We start from the raw sequence: 20,745 nt of genomic DNA, 5'->3' as shown, positions 1-20,745 counted from the left end.
ATGGTCCAGGTGACCTTAGGAACTTCACAAGATTAACACTAGGCGCCTCAACACCATTGAAACAATTTGCTCATCTCCCAGAGTCAAATCAACTCAGTTAACTTTTTGCTTCCTAAACAGACAGCTCAAAATCATTAGAGGCTGAGGGGAGCAGCAAATTCTCTAGCTGTCCTCACCAGGGAATAGCTTGTGCCTGAGAAGGACTTGAAAGAGAAGGGGGGAATGAAGAGGTTTAGAAACCCTGGAGCAGTGTAGGGCTGGATTTAATGTGCCCATTACTTTTCTGCAGGAAGCCACAGTGCAGAGGTCGAGGAGAGGCTAATGAATTACCTTCTGGATCCGGAGAGGTACAATAAACTGATCCGACCAGCAGTCAACAACTCTGAGCTGGTCTCTATTGTCTTTCAGGTCTCACTGGCACAGCTCATCAATGTGGTACGTTAACAGGGGTTGAGGATGTATTATCAATGCTTCAAGTGTCTGCTTCCTTGCTGTATGAAAAATTACGTTTGTATAGAGCCCTTGACAGCAAAATATCCCACTGCATTTAACAAAATTTGGCCTAATGCCTCAAAATGTGGGATTAGAATTGGTGATCAGTCCAAGGACATTAATGTTTTCAAGGAGGAACAGGGTGGAGAGATCTAGGGTGGAAATCCCAGGGCATGGCATTGTCAGGCATTGCTGCTGATGGGGGATTGAATAAAATAAAAACAGATCAGAAAGGCTCAGGGTTATATTGATCATCATTGATACATTGACCAGATTTGTAACTCTGGTTCCCACCCCCCCCCTGCCAAATTAGTTTAAATGCTCCTGAACAACACGAGCAAATCTCCCACCCAAGACATTTGTGCCCCTCCAGTTCAGGTCCTTCATGTACAGGTCCCACCTTCCCCAGAAGGAACCGAATGATCTAAGTATCTGAAGCCCTCTCTCCTGCACCAGCTGCTCAGCCATGTGTTAAGCTACACTCTCTGACTGTTCCTCACCTCACTATCTTGTGGCACTGGTAGCAAGCCTGAGATCACTATTCTACTCATCCTGCTCTTTGGCTTCGAACCTCGCTCTCTATAGTCACTTTTCAGAACCTCAATCCCTTTCCTGGCTATGTGCCAATATATACCACGATTTCCGGCTGCTGACCCTCCCCTTTAAGAATCTTGTAAACCCAATCGGTGACATCCCGGACCCTGGTACCAGGGAGGCAACATACCTTCCAGGAGTCCCATTCCTGACCACAAATGGTGGGTGAGGATGTTTTATTGCAGTGTCAAGGGATCAGCTTTATTTCTTCCTCCACAAGTGAACTCCTTTCCTCTCCAAAAGGTTTGCTCCAAGCTAGTTTATATTCCCACAGCCAATTCTGTGATCCTTCACACACATGCTCCTCCAGTAGCAGCCCAGAGTGTGAGTATCAGCTGAGAATTTAATCAAACGAGAGACAGCAGCCAATAGATCATTCCTGGGTCTGTACATTATTGTCCTCTGGTATTCTACACAGGGGCCAAGAGATATTCGTTCTCAGGTGACATGACCTAATGCAGACTAGTGTTGTCATTTTATACAAATGTTGACATGGCAACAATGCATGTTGCAATATGCCAGCAGATACATGAGAACACCATTGCTTACAAATTCCTCTCCAAGCCATCTAGATTTGGAAATACATTGCCGTTCCTTCACTGTGGCTGGGTTAAATCCTGAAACTCCTTCCCTGACAGCATTGTGGGTCTACCTATCCCACACAGTTCAAGAAGGCAGCTCACCACCACCCTCTCAAGGGTACTTAGGGATGGGCAAAAAGCACTGGCCCAGCCAGCAAAGCCCACATCCCTTGGACAAATTTTAAGAAGTATAATTTAAAAACCTGGGACAGTATACAAATGCATATACAGGCATTAGAGAGGTATAGGCATGTGTAAAACCAATCAACAACATTTACAAATATCATTAATGTCAACTCTGTGTCCCCCAATTCCCCACCCTCAACCTTCTTTCTGTTTAGAATGAACGTGAGCAGATCATGACAACAAACGTCTGGTTAAAGCAGGTCAGTACCTCTCCACGTTTATCTTTGAAATGCGGGAATGCCCGCTTTGAGCATGGAGACAGGGTCACTTCCTCTTGTGTGCTCCAATACAGGAATGGAATGACTACCGGCTGCGCTGGGACCCGGAGCAGTTCGAAGGGATTCGTAAGCTACGGATAAATGCCAAGCAGCTTTGGCTCCCGGACATCGTGTTGTACAACAAGTGAGTTTGAATTCCAAACACAGAAAAATAAAAGCACTTTTCTCGCTCCTTTGATGAAATCAGGATGTCCCCATAGCTCTTTATGACCAATGAAAGGCTTTTGAAGTTAATCACTGTTTTGGAAAATGTCAATTTGTGAGAAGCAAGCTCCCACAATTGATATCTGCTTTTGTAGTGACACACCAGTGACAGCCAATGTCACCTCTAAGCTGTGTGGCCATGGAGATGCTCAGAGGGTTTGTGTATGCCCATATTGACTTCGCTTCCAGAAACCACTGCCACGCATGAACCTCATGGGTCTGCGCAGAAGTGGGCAAAATCAGAGAGAAAATAAGCAAGAACCCCCACAATCTCATTGAAAGAGCATCATGTTACCATTTATTGAGAGGGAGGCATGGTAGCTCAGTGGTGAGCACTGATGCTGCCCAGCGCTAGAGACCTGGCCTCGATCTGGATGGTATTGTGTCTCTATTCAAGCCAGGACAGAGTCTCCTTTCCTTGCTTGACCAAAACCATCAAATGCCTTAACTATTCACATAGCAATGTGCCAAGGACACAGGCAATGCAGTGGCTCATTGGTTAGCACTGCTGTCTCATAGCGCCAGGGACCTGGGTTCAATTCCAATTCTCCCCATGTGTGTGTGGGTTTCTTCCACGTGCTCCAGTTTCCCCCCATAATCCTAATTTGTGCAGGTTAGGTGGATTGGCTAAGCTATAGTGCCCAGGAGTGCAGGCTAGAAGGATTAGCCATGGGAAATGCAAGGTTGATGGGTCTGGGTGAAATGTTTTTTTGGAGGGTTGGCGTGGATTCAATGGGCCATATGGCCTGTTTTCAAAGTGTAGGGGTTCTATGATTCTACGGTGGACAGGACCTCAGATCAACAGCCCATCCAAAATGCAAGCACTCTACAGTGCAGCAGTCCATCAGTCCAACACCACAAGGTATCAGCCTGTATTTTTGTGTGCATTTTTTCCAAGCCCCCTTATTAACTTAACGTTAATTCACGAACACTTGAAGTGAATAGTAAATGCGGGTATTCCATGTGATTCAACCGTGCTCTGAAATATTAACTGAAAATGTCTCTTTTGAACAGCAAATGGAGGAATTTCATGTCAAGGCATTCAGTATCATGCAATTTCAACATATCTTTGCTTTGCTCCACCAGCCTTATACTTTATACCTTGTTTATCACTTACTTTTTCTTAAATCTCCACAAACGTTTGTCATTGTAGTGCTGATGGGACCTATGAAGTCTCTGTCTACACTAATGCCATTATTTCCTACAATGGAAGTATCTACTGGCTGCCACCTGCCATCTATAAGAGTGCCTGCAAGATCGAAGTGAAACATTTCCCCTTTGACCAGCAGAACTGCTCCATGAAATTCAGGTCCTGGACCTATGACCACACGGAAATCGACCTGATCCCCAAAACTGATGGTGCAAGCATGGATGACTTCACGCCCAGTGGCGAGTGGGACATAGTGATGCTCCCAGGGAGGAGAAACACAAATCCACTGGACCCAACCTATGTCGATGTGACGTATGACTTCATTATCAGAAGGAAGCCCCTCTTCTATACTGTTAACCTCATTATCCCATGTATTCTCATAACCTCACTCGCCATTCTGGTGTTTTACCTTCCATCAGACTGTGGTGAGAAGATGACTCTATGTATCTCTGTTCTACTTGCATTGACAGTGTTCCTCCTGTTGATTTCCAAGATTGTCCCACCAACCTCCTTGGATGTCCCATTGATTGGGAAGTATCTGATGTTCACCATGGTGCTGGTAACATTCTCTATAGTGACCAGTGTCTGTGTCCTCAACATTCACCACCGCTCTCCCAGCACGCACACCATGCCCCAATGGGTGAAGAACATTTTCCTGAATAGGTTGCCGTCCCTCCTGTTCATAAAGAGACCTCAGAACAATTGGACTAAACAAAAATCACATCAACACAGGAAGAGCAATCTCTGCAATGCCCATGCAAGTCCAGAAGAGAGCAACAAGAACTTTGCTTTCTTTATAAATCCCACTTCGACCAAAGTTTATGACTTCAACTTCGTGGAAGCATCTGATGGCTGCCACCAAGATTTAAGGCTGAGAACTTCCACAAAGCTCCCAGCTGAACTGCAGGATGCTCTCGATGGGGTGAAATTCATTGCAGATCACATGAAAAATGATGATGAAAATCAAAACGTAAGTGTCATTTTACTAAATCGAGTCAGGCCACCAGTTGACCCCAGGCTAATGGTGGTGGCAGTTGTGACTGAGTGACTGGAGTGGCTGGTTTCCCTCGTCTAGAACTGGGCACCTTTTATGTCCAGCATCTTAATTTGGGTTCAACATAAATAGCCAACTCTATGGTCCTGGATTGGGTTAATTGGCTTACAAATGCACATATCACCCACTGCCACCCTAGTCCTGTGCCTAATCTGTATAATAATGGGCTCCTGAGTACCAGCACTCTAGCATTTTTCAAACAAAGATCCTGAGCTGTTGTTGATGTCGTTGTTCCTCTTCCTCTTCTCTCCTTGAAAAGATTTGGTCTATAATGTTCTCTTGTGGCAAAATGGCTCTCCCCCTCTCAATCTCTCTTCACCAAACACTTTTAGTCATTAGACTCTGCCAGGCCAGGCTAAAAGGACTGCTGGAGTAGAGTGGGGGTGGGGAGAAAGTAGCATAGAGTACAATAGGTGAGTAGGGGTGGGGATGAAGGTGATAGGTCGGGGGGGGAGGGTGGAGTGGATAGGTGGAAAAGAAGATAGGCAGGTAGGACAAGTCATGGGGACAGTGCTGAGTTGGAAGTTTGGAATTGGGGTGAGGTGGGGGAAGGGGAAATGAGGAAACTGGTGAAGTCCACGTTGATGCCCTGGGGTTGAAGTTTTCCGAGGCAGAAGATGAGGCGTTCTTACTCCAGGCATCTGGTGGTGAGGGAGCGGTGGTGAAGGAGGCCCAGGACCTCCATGTCCTCGGCTGAGTGGGAGGGGGAGTTGAAATGTTGGGCCACAGGACGGTATGGTTGATTGGTGTGGGTGTCCCAGAGATGTTCCCTAAAGCGCTCTGCTAGAAGGTATCCAGTCTCTCCAATGTAGAGGAGACCACATCGGGAGCAATGGATACAATTAATGACATTGGTGGATGTGCAGGTAAAACTTTGATGGATGTGGAAGGCTCCTTTAGGGCCTTGGATGGAGTTGAGGGTGGAGGTGTGAGCGCAGGTTTTTCAATTCACCTATTGTACTCTATGCTACTTTCTCCCCACCCCCACCCTCCTCTCATTTATCTCTCCACGCTTCAGGCACTCTGCCTGTATTCCTGATGTAGGGCTTTTGCCCGAAACGTCGATTTTACTGCTCCTCGGATGCTGCCTGAACTGCTGTGCTTTTTCAGCACCACTCTACTCCAGACTCAGGTTTCCAGCAGCTGCAGTCATTGTTTTTACCTAAAAGGAATGCTGGCTCTCCCAGCAATCTGAACCAACAAAGCCGTTGCAATCCAGGTACTGCTTCCAACACTTTCAATATTATAGAGCTGCTTGATCAGCATTAACAATGAGGCAACAGCTCTGAGTGACAAGAAGGGTCAGCATAGAAGGGTAACCCAAGACAGACTGGTTTTAAAGGCTGAGGGAATTCAACCCTGGACAGAAGACAGTCTGAATCTGCTGCCTCCATAGATAAGTTGGTCTGGGATGCACAGTTCCTTTCAGCACTCAAACATGGAAAATCAAAATAATTCCCCTCACACTGGTATTCTTGTAAATTGTCCTGAGTGCAAGGGGGATGCTTCAACAAAATGTACAATTATTTTCAGCATTATTGGTAAAGTGTCACTACAGTCTTACCAGAGCACAGGACTGCTCTGTTATTAGAGAAAGACATCTAGTGGTGATTTAATCTGAGGGCCACCATACCTCAGGTGAGGGGAGAGAGGTTGAGGAGAGCCTTTCATGGTAACCTCAGCTGGTTGTGTGGAATTGGAGCCACATTGTCAGCATCACACTGTTTTGCAAACCAACCATCAAGCTAAAGTGGCAACCCCCCAGCCCCACCTCCCAATTTCAACAGTAATCACACTGTGTACTACCTGTTGACTATTCCTCGTTCTGTTTAAACAAGTTTTCTAATTTATGTCAATACACAATGATTCAAAAACTACACATAAGTAAAGTATATCAAGAAATGTAATTTCATCCAACCCACTGTACCATAGTGATTGCTAATTGCGTTTGTAATCACATTATTTTGTTTCAGCAGGAACACACAGGATTACACTACATTATAGTGTACATTTCTTCCACTACATGCCCTTGGGAAAGCATAGAACAAATGAGAATGTACAATCAATTTTGAGATTTTCTTCTTTTCGTGTAAAATAAATTCATAATTATAAATGCAGAATTTTTACTCACACAAAAGCATGACATTCACTTTGGATGTTAATTGTACAGAGGGGTTGACATGGGACAGCCAGTGCCACCCCTCCCAGTATGCAGCGTTAAAAGGTTATGAGTTCAAGTCCCACATCAGACTCAAAGCACAAAGTTGATTGTCTCAATGCTGCCCTGTTGGCGTGTCGTTTGACGAGACACTGAACTACCTCATCTGTTCATGAAAAATTATGGCGTTGAAAGGAGCGGGAAGTTCACCCTCCTTTAACCAATATTCCTAAAACAGATCATGTGATCATCATCACAATGTTGTTTGTTGCAGCTTGCTGGGTAGATGCTGTCATAGTCATAGAGTTTTACAGCATGGAAAGATTGTAAAAATTAAGTCATATCTTGCCTGGGTTAGTACAACTGCAGCAGGAAGACTGAAGGGAGACAGGATATGAGGCAAATACAGAGTCCTGGAGAAACTCTGCAGGTCTAGCAGCTCATGTGAGAGACAAACAGAGTTACATTTAGAGTGTGGTACAACTCTTCTTCAGAACTACTGGGACAGGTGATGTAAGAAAAAGAGCAATGCAGAAAGGATGCAGGAAGGAGCAATGAGCATAAATGACACAATATTTGGGGAAGACAGACCCAAAGATGTTGTTTGCAGAATTATCAACGGAATAACTTTGAATCATTACAGCGCAAAAGCACATTTAACCAATTGTGTGTGTGCTGACTCTCCAAAGGAGCCGTTACTCCATTCTCGCCCCACATCCCTGTGTGTTTTTCCTTTGACTCATATATAGGAAGAGTGGCAAACATTTAGGGTATAGAAGGTTCCCACTCTCCCATTACATCTGCATGAGCTAGAAAACAAGCTACTTGGCCTAATATCATTTTCCAGCAGTTGGTCCATACCCCTGGAGGTTATGGGACTTTGGGGTACATATCTAAATGCCTTGGCAATGAGCTGAGGATTCCTGCCGTTACCACCCTTTCAGACAATGAGATCCAGACCCTTCGTAAAGGTGCGATGGAGAGAGAGAGATTGGAAGCTAGAACTGGGAGAAGAACCGTCTTTCAGATAATACACATCTCCTTTGAGTGTGTCCAACAATGAAAGACACAAGATTATTCCCAAATATTTAGTGAAAGAAATTGTGCATGATTGGGTAATTAATTAACTGTCTTCTTTTCAGTAACCACATCCCAATATAGTTATAAAACAATCAGTTTTGATGTAAATTTTCATGCAGAGATGCCAAATGATGGTTGATAGCAGAAATGTGAGGATATCAACATGCTACTTTGGAAAGTTTGTCTGAAATTGGGGTGAATTGTTGGAGAGTAGTAATGAGAACTTTAACTATGCTTCATAGAGTCATGGAGATGTACAGCATGGAGACAGACCTTTTGGTCCAACCCGTCCATGCCGACCAGATATCCCAACCCAATCTAGTCCCACCTGCCAGCACCCAGCCCATATCCCTCCAAACCCTTCCTATTCATATACCCATCCAAATGCCTCTTAAATGTTGCAATTGTACCAGCCTCCACCACTTCCTCTGGCAGCTCATTCCATACATGTACCACCCTCTGTGTGCAAAAGTTGCCCCTTAGGTCTCTTTTATATCTTTCCCCTCTCACCCTAAACCTATGCCCTCTAGTTCGGGACTCCCCGACCCCAGGGAAAAGACTTTCTCTATTTATCCTATCCATGCCCCTCATAATTTTGTAAACCTCTATAAGGTCACCCCTCAGCCTCCGACTCTCCAGGGAAAACAACCCTAGCCTGTTCAGCCTCTCCTTGTAGCTCAGATCCTCCAACCTTGGCAACATCCTTGTAAATCTTTTCTGAACCCTTTCAAGTTTCACAACATCTTTCCGATAGGAAGGAGACCAGAATTGCATGCAATATTCCAACAGTGGCCTAACCAATGTCCTGTACAGCCGCAACATGACCTCCCAACTCCTGTACTCAATACTCTGACCAATAAAGGAAAGCATACCAAATGCCTTCTTCACTATCCTATTTACCTGCGACTCCACTTTTAAGGAGCTATGAACCTGCACTCCAAGATCTCTTTGTTCAGCAACACTCCCTAGGACCTTACCATTAAGTGTATATGTCCTCTTCAGATTTGCTTTCCCAAAATGCAGCACCTCGCATTTATCTGAATTAAACTCCATCTGCCACTTCTCAGCCCATTGGCCCATCTGGTCCAGATTCTTTTGTAATCTGAGGTAACCCTCTTCACTGTCCACTACATCTCCAATTTTGGTGTTATCTGCAAACTTACTAACTCTACCTCTTATGCTCGCATCCAAATCATTTATGTAAATGACAAAAAGTAGAGGGCCCAACATTGATCCTTGTGACACTCTACTGGTCACAGGCATCCAGTCTGAAAAACAACCCTCCACCACCACCCTCTGTCTTCTATCTTTAAACCAGTTCTGTATCCAAGTGGCTAGTTCTCCCTGTATTCCATGAGATCTAACCTCGCTAATCAGTCTCCCATGGGGAACCTTGTCGAACGCCTTACTGAAGTCCATATAGATCACATCTACTGCTCTGCCTCATCAATCCTTCTTGTTACATCTTCAAAAAACTCAATCAAGTTTGTGAGATATGATTTCCCACGCACAAAGCCATGTTGACTATCCCAAATCAGTCCTTGCCTTTCCAAATACATGTACATCCTGTCCCTCAGGATTCCCTCCAACAACTTACCCACCACCAAGATCAGGCTCACCGGTCTATAGTTCCCTGGCTTGTCTTTACCGCCCTTCTTAAACAGTGGCACCACATTTGCCAACCTCCAGTCTTCCAGCACCTCACCTGTGCTTCAGTTAGCCTAGAAATAGTTAGGCCACTTTTGGAATACTGTACTGTATAAAAAACAAAAATGCCTCAGATGCTGTAAATCAGAGAGAAAAACAGAAGTTGCTGGAAAAGCTCAGCAGGTCTCGAAGCATCTGAAGAAGGGCTACTGGACCCGAAATGTTAACTTTGATTTCTCTTCACAGACCTGCTGAGCTTTCCCAGCACTTCTGTTTTTGTTTGAAGTACTGCGTTCAGTCCCGGTCTCCCTGCTATAGGAAAGATGTTGTTAAACTTGAAAGGGTGCAGGGAAAATTTACAAAGATGTTTCCAGGGCTGGAGGGTGAGCTGTAGGGAGAGGATGAAAAGGCTGGGGTTATTTTTCCTGGAGCATCAGAGGCTGAGGAGTGACATTATAGAGATTTATGAAATCATGAGGGGCATGGATAGGATGAACAGCCAAGGTCTTTCTCCCAGGGTAGAGAAGTCCAAAATTAGAGACCATTGGTTTAAGGTGCGAGGGGAAAGATATAAAATGGACCTAAGGGGCAATGTTTTCAGGCAGAATATGGAATGAGCTTCCAGAGGAAGTGGTGGAGGCTGGTACAATTATAATATTTAAAAGCAATCTGGATGGGTATATGAATAGGAAGGATTTCGAGAGATATGGACCAAATGCTGACAAATGGGACTAGATTAATTTAGATTGTCTAGTTGGCACCAAAGGGTCTAATTCTTTGCTGTACATCTCTATGACTCTATAAATACTTGATGCAGAGTGGGAAAAGTCATTGAGGAATATTGCTTTTCCTTCTGAGCATAAGTTGCACCAAAAATAAACAAGTTATGTTTTTAAAGATGACTTAGACAGAGTACAAACCTAATTCTTGCCCTGCAGACATGAAATGAGCTACATAATGCAAATCCATTTGTTTTCATAGATGGGTTTGGGTGGACTAATGGCTGGGTCTGATGGATGGTGGCTCTGCCTCTGACTCTGTCGGGAGTCTTTGCCAGAGGCTAGGCTCATAGATTCAAATTGAAAACCAGCAGAGAGTTTCAAGATTACAGGAGTCAGTGAGTTGAGATTTCCCAGAGGGGTTGTCAGACAGCACTGAACAAATATTAAACTCTGCATAAAAAGGCCAGAAAATCATCAGAGTGAGAAAACAAAATATATACTTTGAAATCAAAGCCTCAAGGAAACAGAATTTTTACTACACATAGAGGTGAGGTCTGCCGATAACATAGTTTGGAAATGGACAGTGCTAAGCTTTATATTCCAGAAGATCCAAGGCTCAGTTGTTGCTCAGTTTGAGACAGACAGAATGCTGTAACTAGCTTTGTACTGATACCACATGTGGAAAGGTTAGGGCACAGGTTAAGATTAGATTAGATTAGATTACTTACAGTGTGGAAACAGGCCCTTCGGCCCAACAAGTCCACACCGACCCGCCGAAGTGCAACCCACCCATACCCCTACATTCACCCCCCACCTAACACTACGGGCAATTTAGCATGGCCAATTCACCTGACCCGCACATCTTTGGACTGTGGGAGGAAACCGGAGCACCCTGAGGAAACCCATGCAGACACGGGTTAGGACGTGCAAACTCCACACAGTCAAGGAAATTAACAATCAGATGGAGAGAGAATGAGTTTTTTTTTAATGAAGTGAGTTGTGGTAATGAGATTATCATAGAATCCATGCAGTGTGGACACAGGCCATTCGGCCCAACAAGTCCACACCAACTCCGACGGGCATCCTACCCAGACCTATTCCCATAACTCTGCATTCCCCACGGCTAACATAATCACCCTAAACAATCCTGAACACTATGGGTAATTTAGCATGGCCAACCCACCTTTGGACTTGCACATCTTTGAACCATGGGAGGAAACCTGAACACCCGAAGGAAATCCACACAGACACGGGGAGATTGTACAAACTCCACACAGACAGTCGACCAAGGCTGGAATTGAACCTGGGTCCCTGATGCTGTGAGGCAACAGTGCTAACCACTGAGCCACCCTGCCATACATAAAAAATGCAAATAATTATTCTCCTGGGAATGTGCTGTCTTGTGAGCAAGTGAGAAGCAATAATAATTTTCATAAATACTTAGTACATACTTGAAAATACAGTGCATTGGATAAAAAGCAAGTGATTGGGACCAATGGGCTAGCTTCTTCTAAGAGCGAGCACAAAGCACAATGAGTTAGAATGGACTGTGAAAGGAAAGAAAATCAGGCACTGTTCCCATCCCTAATCTCTGTTCATTTGCCCTTTGGTGCAATGCACAAGTACAGGTTTGCCAGGATTGCTGGGCAGTTACACCAACAAGTAGTGCCTAGACAGAATTGCACATGATGGTTGGCACCTGAGGTGAGTGACCTGAGATGCCCGCACCCAGTGGGACTGCACACTAACCATTCAGGAGAGGAAGGGAAGAGCGTTAGGCAATGACAGGGTGATTGAGGGCTGGTACATCACCTATGAGCCAGTACGGATATGACCCTTTCAGAGACCTTGCCTATAAAAAGTAATTGCAACCGCAGAGCAAGACATTTGCCCAGCCAGCTGAGAAAAGTGAGATTCGAGAGAAGCAAACAAAAACTGAACAACATGAGATGTTTGACACAGTGTGAAGTTTCAGAACGTTTATGAAGCTTGGATTGTTTGAGGAGAAAGGAGCCTTGTGTAACCCCTGCTGCATAAATAAAAATACATTGAATATTTTCTCTTCCAGGTGACTGAAGACTGGAAATACGTGGCCATGGTGGTTGATCGCTTGTTCCTCTGGATTTTTATTGTGCTTTGTGTCGTGGGAACAGTTGGATTGTTTCTGCAGCCATTTTGTCAGTCACAAAAACATTGAGCTTCAGTGGATCGCAGCAGTGTACATAAATTTGCATTGTGCACGGAGCTTTTTAAACAACCACTGTTTGCAGAAGGAAGGGGAACCACCCCAAAGTGATGCACGTGATTCAAATGCTCTCCCTTTATCTGCAAAATGTCTGTACTACTAAGAGGCATTATTATATCAACTGTAGTTGAGAGTGTGGTGCTGGAAAAGCACAACTGGTCAGGCAGCATCTGAGGAGCAGGAGAATCAACGTTTCGGGCAGAAGCCCTTCCTGACCTGCTGTGCTTTGCCAGCACCACACTCTTGACTCTGATCTCCAGGAACTGCAGTCCTCACTTTATCCTCATATCAATTGTAAGCTAACTTTGTCTTAATACCAACTTTTAATAGCCATGCAAAGCTTTGGTTTGATACAAAATAATTTTAAATGTAACTTTGTAAATTTTTGTTTTAATTTTTGAGAGCTACACTGTTCTAAATAAACAGAAACACTGCAAAACTGTTTTGTCAGTCTGATGTCTCAATCTAACCCTATTAGACATTAATAAGTTCCTGGATTTCCCACATAGATGCGCCAGTCAAGAAGGTACAACCACGCCTTTTCTTCCTCAGGTGGCTCAGGAAATTCGGCATGTCCATAAGGACCATCACCATCCTTTAGCATTCTGTTTGGGTGCATAACAGCCTCGCATGACTCTGTCCAGGGCCGTAAGAAACTACAGAAAATTGTGTGCACAGCCAGCCCATCACAGAAGCCAACCTCACATCCATGGACTCCATATTTACACTTCTTCTTGCTGTGGGAACGCTGCCAACATCATTAAAGAGCCCTCCCACCCAGTAATGCTCTCTTCCATCAGGTAGAAGACACAGAAGTTTGAACACACGCACCAACAGCTTCAAGAACAGCTTCTTCCCTGCTGTTATTAGACTGATGGATGGACCTGTCTAACTTCATTTAATGTTGATCTTGCTTCATGTACCTCCTGTGCAGTGTAACCTGTCTGCCTCACTCTCCCTAAGCACCCTATGATCTGTGCATCCTTGTTTGCTCTGGTCTGCCTGTACTGCTCACAAAACAAAGCTTTCCGCTGTCCTTCGGTATGTATGACTACAATAAACCTATTCCAAATAGGAGCATGGGTAGGCTACTCAAGGCTGTCCATCATTCGATAAGATAATGGCTGACCTGCCCAAGATCTCAATTCCTCTTTCATGCCAGTTCCACATTACCCATAGCTCCCTGCTAGTTCAAACATCCATCTACCTCCAGTGATCTAGCCACCACAACTCCCTGAGGTAGACAATTCCAGAAATTCACTATCTTCTGAGAGAAGAAATTCCTTCACAACTCCATTTGAAATGAGAGTCCCCTTATTCTGTATCCCCAAGTTGAAGATTTCCACACTGGTAGAGGCATCTTCTCCACATTCACCCTGTCAAGCCCCCTCAGAATCTTGTACATTTCAATAAACTCAACATAATCACCGTTAATTATGGAGTTGAGAGAGTTGGCTTATGAGGAGAGATACTCATTAGAATTTAGACGAGTGAGAGGGGATCTTAAGGAAACAAACAAAATTATGAAGGAAATATATAAGATAGAAGCGGGTACATTGTTTCCACTGGCGGGTGAAACTACAACTAGAGGGCATAGCCTCTAATTAACAGGGAGCAAAATTAGGACTGAGTTGAGGAGGAACTTCTTCACCCAAAGGGTTGTGAATCTGTGGAATTCCCCGCCCAGTGAAGCAGTTGAGGCTACCTCATTGAATGTTTTTAAGGCAAAGATAGATTTTTGAACAGTAAAGGAATTAGGGTTATGGTGAGCAGGCAGGTCAGTGGAGTTGTGTCCATGAAAAGATCACCCAGGATCTTATTGAGTGGCTGAGCAAGCTGGAGGGGCCAGATGACATACTCCTGTTCCTATTTCTTATGTTCTAATAGAAAGGAGCAACTGGGATCTGGTCACACTAACTACCCCATGCATCGCCAAGAACTCAGAGTACAGGAAACAAGAGTCAAGAAAACAAGGTTCAAGCAAATGAAGATCAATTCTATAATACAACCTGTTTATAAATGTTGCTGTTTTGGAAATGTCAAGGAAAGTCTTTGAGAATGGATTAGACATTGCTGATTTCGATGTTTTTTTTAAGTTCCCAAGTCTTTCCATCGTAAATTCTAATGATTTGGGATGGTCTAAAAATAAATCAGAAAGAAAGAACTTGTGTTAGTATCAAAAGCAAAGAACGGCAGATGCTGGAAATCTGAAACCAAAACAGAAATTGCTGGAGAAACTCAGCAGGTCTGTCAGCGAAAACAGACAACTTTATAAGTCTGGGGCAAGAGTCACCGGAATATGAAAAATTGACTCTGCTTTCTCTCCACAGATGCTGCCAGACCTGCTGAGTTTCTCTGGTAATTTCTGTTTTCACTTACCCTCAAAGGTTGTCACTGCTTGTAGCTATTCCTACCAAGAGACCCACTGTCATTGTATGCCACTCCCATCTGCTATCACCCACGCACCCACTGCAGCTCACCTGAAACCCCTCCGGGACACTGTCATCCAATAACACTTTGGTTGACTCCTCTTGCTCCAGAAGAGATTTCTATAGCTTTATAGCTCTGATCAAATGTCTGAAATACTGACACTATCTTTGCTGGATATAACCTTTTAAAAGTTCTTTTTACTTGCAACTTCTAACATCTGGCTTACCAACCACACTACAAAGGCCTCAGTATTCTTGCACAGTCTTTAATTTATTTTCCAGGTTTCTTAGGCAGACTGGGAAGTGGATAGAATGTAGCATCTTCTGAGTTCTTTTCCTCATAACCTGTTTCAGTTTTCTTGTTCACGCATCCTTCACCTTCACAACATTAATTCTGGCCATTACCATCTTTCTAATAACTCCTGCATCACATCTGCTACCTTCAGTTATCATTTGCCTTAAAAAGACAAACGTATCCCGATGTGACACCATCCACTTCAAAATTCACTTTACTTTGTTCCAGCATACTTCATCTGACTGCCATCATTTTTTGTCTGTCTGGTGATCATTCTCAAATCATATATTAGCTGCAAATGTGTTGCTGGTCAAAGCACAGCAGGTTAGGCAGCATCTCAGGAATAGAGAATTCGACGTTTCGAGCATAAGCCCTTCATCAGGAATAAGAGAGAGAGAGCCAAGCAGGCTGAGATAAAAGGTAGGGAGGAGGGACTAGGGGGAGGGGCGATGGAGGTGGGATAGGTGGAAGGAGGTCAAGGTGAGGGTGATAGGCCGGAGTGGGGTGGGGGTGGAGAGGTCAGGAAGAGGATTGCAGGTTAGGAGGGCGGTGCTGAGTTGAGGGAACCGACTGAGACAAGGTGGGGGGAGGGGAAATGAGGAAGCTGGAGAAATCTGAATTCATACCTTGTGGTTGGAGGGTTCCCAGGCGGAAGATGAGGCGCTCCTCCTCCAGCCGTCGTGTAGTTGTGTTCTGCCGGTGGAGGAGTCCAAGGACCTGCATGTCCTCGGTGGAGTGGGAGGGGGAGTTAAAGTGTTGAGCCACGGGGTGATTGGGTTGGTTGGTTCGGGCCGCCCGAACCAACCAACCCAATCACCCCGTGGCTCAACACTTTAACTCCCCCTCCCACTCCACCGAGGACATGCAGGTCCTTGGACTCCTCCACCGGCAGAACACAACTACACGACGGCTGGAGGAGGAGCGCCTCATCTTCCGCCTGGGAACCCTCCAACCACAAGGTATGAATTCAGATTTCTCCAGCTTCCTCATTTCCCCTCCCCCCACCTTGTCTCAGTCGGTTCCCTCAACTCAGCACCGCCCTCCTAACCTGCAATCCTCTTCCTGACCTCTCCGCCCCCACCCCACTCCGGCCTATCACCCTCACCTTGACCTCCTTCCACCTATCCCATCTCCATCGCCCCTCCCCCTAGTCCCTCCTCCCTACCTTTTATCTCAGCCTGCTTGGCTCTCTCTCTCTTATTCCTGATGAAGGGCTTATGCTCGAAACGTCGAATTCTCTATTCCTGAGATGCTGCCTAACCTGCTGTGCTTTGACCAGCAACACATTTGCAGCTGTGATCTCCAGCATCTGCAGACCTCATTTTTTACTCAAATCATATATTAAACATCTAGAATTTATTTGATCTACAATATTGTTTGGGACTCTTTCTGATTCTACAAGTAGCACTGTGTCGATGGTATTTGTAAGTTTGTTATGGCCTTGCCTCCAATTTTTGCTTCTGAAAGTACACCTAATTTCCCACATTCACACAGTCCTTTCAAATTGCAGGGCACTTTGTATATTTTGTTCAAAAGGGCAGTGTTCACACGCAGACAAATAGGGCCGAAATTTATATACTGCAAGTTAGAATAGAATAGTGTTCAGGGGTGTGTAGGTTAGGTGCATTAGTCAGGGGAAATGTAGAGTATTAGCGTAGGGGAATGGGTCTGGCTGGGTTACTCTTCAGAGAGTCAGTGCGGACTTGTTGGGCCAATGCCTGTTTCCACACTATAGGGATCCTATGAATAGTTTTCACTGGCAACACTGTATTTTTTTTTAAAAAGCTGGCTTTTATACATTGCCTTTCGCAGCCTAGGAATATATCAAAGCGTTTACAACCACTGAAGTTCTTCCAAAGTGTAATCGCTGTTGTCACATAGCGAATAATGTAACCGATTTGGAAATTGCAAGATCCAATGAACGGCAATGAGATCAGGATCAGACAATCTGTTTCCTTTTAATTACATTAATCTGTGCACTGCTGACAATTTCCCTGGGCTTGTTCGAAATGGCACCACAGGATCATTTCCATCCACCTGAGGGAGGTAGACAAGGCCTTGGTAAAACAGCTTAACTGAAAGCCAGCACCTCTCCTACTCAGTCAACATGCACCAGAAGTATCAGCCTGAACTCTGTCCTCATGACTGTGGAGTGAATCTCAAACTCATGACTTGCTGCCTCATAGAATCCCTACAATGCAGTAAGAGGCCTTTCAGCCCATCAAGTCTGCACTTACATCCCAAACAGCATCCCACCATATCCCAGAGCCCTGGAATTACCATGGCTAATTTGCCTAACCGACATATCCCTGGATACTATGGGCAATTGGGCGTGGCCAATCCACCCTAACATGCACATCTCTAGACTGTGGGAGGAAACCGGAGCACCCGGAGAAAGCCCACGCAGACACGGGGAGGCTGTGCCAACTCCACACAGTCAGTCACCTAAAGCTGAAATCGAACCCAGGTGAGGCAGCAGTGTCAAGCACTGAGCCACTGTTCCTCCCGTTTCCTTGGCACATGAATAGTTATGGCATTTGATGGTTTTGGTTAAGCAAGGAAATCTGACCAGGACAAAAGGAGAACTCTCTATCCTGACTTGAATAGACCCACAATATCAGCCAGATTATCACAGCATCCATTCCCAGTTTGAGCACTGAGCATGTTCTCCAATGGTGTTGTGGTGAACAATATTTTAATATATCTCTGTACTCTTGAACTGAGAAAATGATTCCTGGTCCCAATTTCTCTCCAGGAAAGTGGATGAAGTTGGAAATATATGCGAGATGGCAGTGAAAACAGGATTAAGCTTTTACATGAAGCATTCCATAAGTCAATGGTCTTATAATGTTCTGGCTAGGTGGGAAAGGGCATATACTGTCCATATGTACCCCTGAGGGATGCAGCGCCTTAGATAGAGGACAGGACAAAATGATTGGAAAATAGTTTGAAAAATTGTCTATTCCATTAAAGCATCATTAAATTCTCTTGGACATAATCAAAATCTAAAACAACTATATAAAGTGGTTATGTCATTTGATTAAATCAAATTATGTTGTTTGGTCCTTATTTCTTTTACTCTGAACTACTGGTGAATTTTGGCAGGTAACATTTGCTTATGAAGAGTTAATTTGAGCCAGCAGTGGTTTGCATTTTGGGTACTTTGTTGGGCTTAATAAGTTTAAACTTTCCCTAGTCAAATCATGTCATTAAACATTAGGAAAAATGAGATACAAAACGTAACTGTATTCAGCCCTTGTGGATTCAGACCTCAGATGTATACTAATGCACAAATGTCAAAGAAAATTTGCAGTACATGTCATGCTAAATATTACTAATTGCTATTTGTCTAGACATGAGCAACTGAAGATTCAAGCCAAACCAGATATCAATTACACAGCTGGATTCACAGATGTGTTCAGAACAAGGGGACTCTCTCAAACAAATATATCTAAGACAAAAAGAATAGATTTTATAAAAAACTGGTGTTTCTAGCCATTCTGTTCTCATCGCTGTCTCTCAATGTATAAATAAACAAAATAACTGGATGGAAATGCAGGATAGTGGAGTCTGAATGTCTGCAACCTCTTATTTCTCCTTGAATTAATTCATGCACAGTTTACTTAACTAGATGTTACAGTCTATACCTTCACAGAATGACATACTGCATTGCATGTCTGTAATGTCCCTTTCTCATAAAAAAAATCACATCATGATAGATCTGATCATGTATGAGTCTTGAAATGCATCAGTCACACTTCAGGTATCATATCTTGTTGCACATAAAATTCCTAGACACACTTAACAGAGGCATTAAAAATGAGAATGTCAATCATTTCTGCTGGATTTTCTTGGAGCTGATTTACATGCGGCTGTCAAAAAGAAAGGACTTGTCTTTAAATAATGCTTCTCACAATTTAAGGACATGCCAAAGCTCTTCATGGCCAGTTAAGTACTTTTGAGATGTAATCATTGTTTTTAGGTAGGGAAAGGCAGCAGCTAATTTGCACGTAGCAGGTTCCCAGAACTAGAACTGAAAATAACAATAAGGTCATCTGCTTTAGAAGCTGGCTGAGGGATAAATGCTAGATAGGTCGCCAGAAGAACTTATACTGTGCAATAGTTTGCTTGCACCCAGGACAGCGGGTGGATTGTCATCTCATTCAAAAACTGCACCTGATACACTGAAAGTCTCAGCCTAAATTGTATACTCAAGTCTTCAATTTGAAATCATGAGCTTCTGACTCGGAAACAAGAGTGCATCCGTCTGTGCCATAGCTGAAGTGATCAAGCCAGAGACACTTGAGCATTGCTGCAAAAGGAAATATGTGAATGAAGCTTTGCATCTGTCCCTCATCAGGACAGACGCAGGAATATCAAATTTCAGAGGGAACAACAAGTTATACCACTTGAGGAAAGGGTGCTGATTGGTTGGAAAACATCCAAAGAAACTTCTACAGCTAACGCATGGCCCAGACCATCATGGAAGCTAATGTCACACCCATGGACTCCACTTACACTTCTTGCTGCCACGGAAAGGCTGCCAACATCATCAGAGATCCCTCCCACCCCGGTAATGCCCTCTTCCAACCCCTTCCGTTAGTCAGAAGGTACAGAAGCTTGAACACATGCACCAACAGATTCAAGAACAGCTTCTTCCCTGCCGTTATTAGACTGATGAATTGACTCTCTAACTTCAAATAATGTTGATCTTGCTAATATTGATCTTGTTTTGCACAGCTTCTGAGCAATTGTAACATGTAAGCCTCGCTCTGTCTAAGCACTATAATCTGTATGTCCTTGCTTGCTGTTATCTGCCTGTACTGATCACAAAACAAAGCTTATCATTGTATTTAGGATAAATCAATAAATCAAATCAAATTAAAACCTGCCTCCATTGTCCACAAGATTTATCTAAGAGATGTCAGCCTTTATTTGACCTCAGGATGTGTGATAAATGTATTAGACTGTGTGTCTCTAAAGAAATTCAATGTTCAACAGCAAGCTGTCTCAGCGGCAGAAGACTACATTGTATGTCCATTTCCTTATAAAATGGTGCTATGATTTGGCAGAAGTATTGGCAGGCCAGAATAATGTAATTTGCATGAAGCAAGAAATGACCTGTCTTTATGCAGGATACCTTTTGAGATTTCTTACAAACAAATAAATATTTCTGGACAACTATCAAGATCATAACTTTTAAAACCATGTGGCCAGTGCATGTGCAGTGAAAAGTAATTAAATAACTTACCAAATGATTGCCATTGGCTGAGGAATTTTTACTGCCCCAGAGAGAACTCCCTAGTTCTTCTTGGAATAGTGTCCTGGTATCTTTTGTGTCATGGGAGAAGGGCCATGGCTTGATATAGAACATAGAACAGTACAGGCCCTTCAGCCCTCGACATTATACTGACCTTTCATCCTACTCTAAGATCAAACTAACCTACATACCCTTCATTTTACTGTTATCCATGTGCCTATCCAAGAATCACTTAAATGTCCCTAATGACCCTATTACCATTGCTGGCAATGCATTCCACGCACCCACCACTCTCTGGTAAAGAACCTACCTCTGACATCTCCCCTATACCTTCCTCCAATCATCTTAAAATTATGCCCCCTCATGATAG

At 43.9% G+C, this 20,745-nt stretch overlaps 1 protein-coding gene across 1 annotated transcript; it reads left to right on the top strand.

Annotated features, from left to right (window-relative positions):
• The first annotated feature begins 282 nt into the window (after positions 1–282).
• LOC132834718 (neuronal acetylcholine receptor subunit beta-4-like) lies at positions 283–12,343 on the top strand. Its single transcript, XM_060853679.1, has 5 exons — positions 283–435; positions 2,009–2,053; positions 2,146–2,255; positions 3,489–4,455; positions 12,215–12,343. The coding sequence occupies exons 1-5, from the start codon at positions 322–324 to the stop codon at positions 12,341–12,343; spliced, it is 1,365 nt and encodes a 454-aa protein (XP_060709662.1). The 5' UTR covers positions 283–321.
• Positions 12,344–20,745: the final 8,402 nt, after the last annotated feature.

Source organism: Hemiscyllium ocellatum, chromosome 42, assembly GCF_020745735.1.
Source record: "Hemiscyllium ocellatum isolate sHemOce1 chromosome 42, sHemOce1.pat.X.cur, whole genome shotgun sequence".
Classification (NCBI taxonomy): domain Eukaryota; kingdom Metazoa; phylum Chordata; class Chondrichthyes; order Orectolobiformes; family Hemiscylliidae; genus Hemiscyllium; species Hemiscyllium ocellatum.
Note: the sequence above shows the minus strand (reverse complement) of the source record. Positions and strands in the feature narration are given on the sequence as shown.

Coding starts and splice junctions, on each gene's coding strand:
- LOC132834718 (XM_060853679.1), top strand. CDS start 322: ATGAATTACCTTCTGGATCCGGAGAGGTACAATAAACTGATCCGACCA. Junction 436..2,008: donor TGGCACAGCTCATCAATGTG/GTACGTTAACAG, acceptor CTTTCTGTTTAG/AATGAACGTGAGCAGATCAT. Junction 2,256..3,488: donor GACATCGTGTTGTACAACAA/GTGAGTTTGAAT, acceptor TTGTCATTGTAG/TGCTGATGGGACCTATGAAG.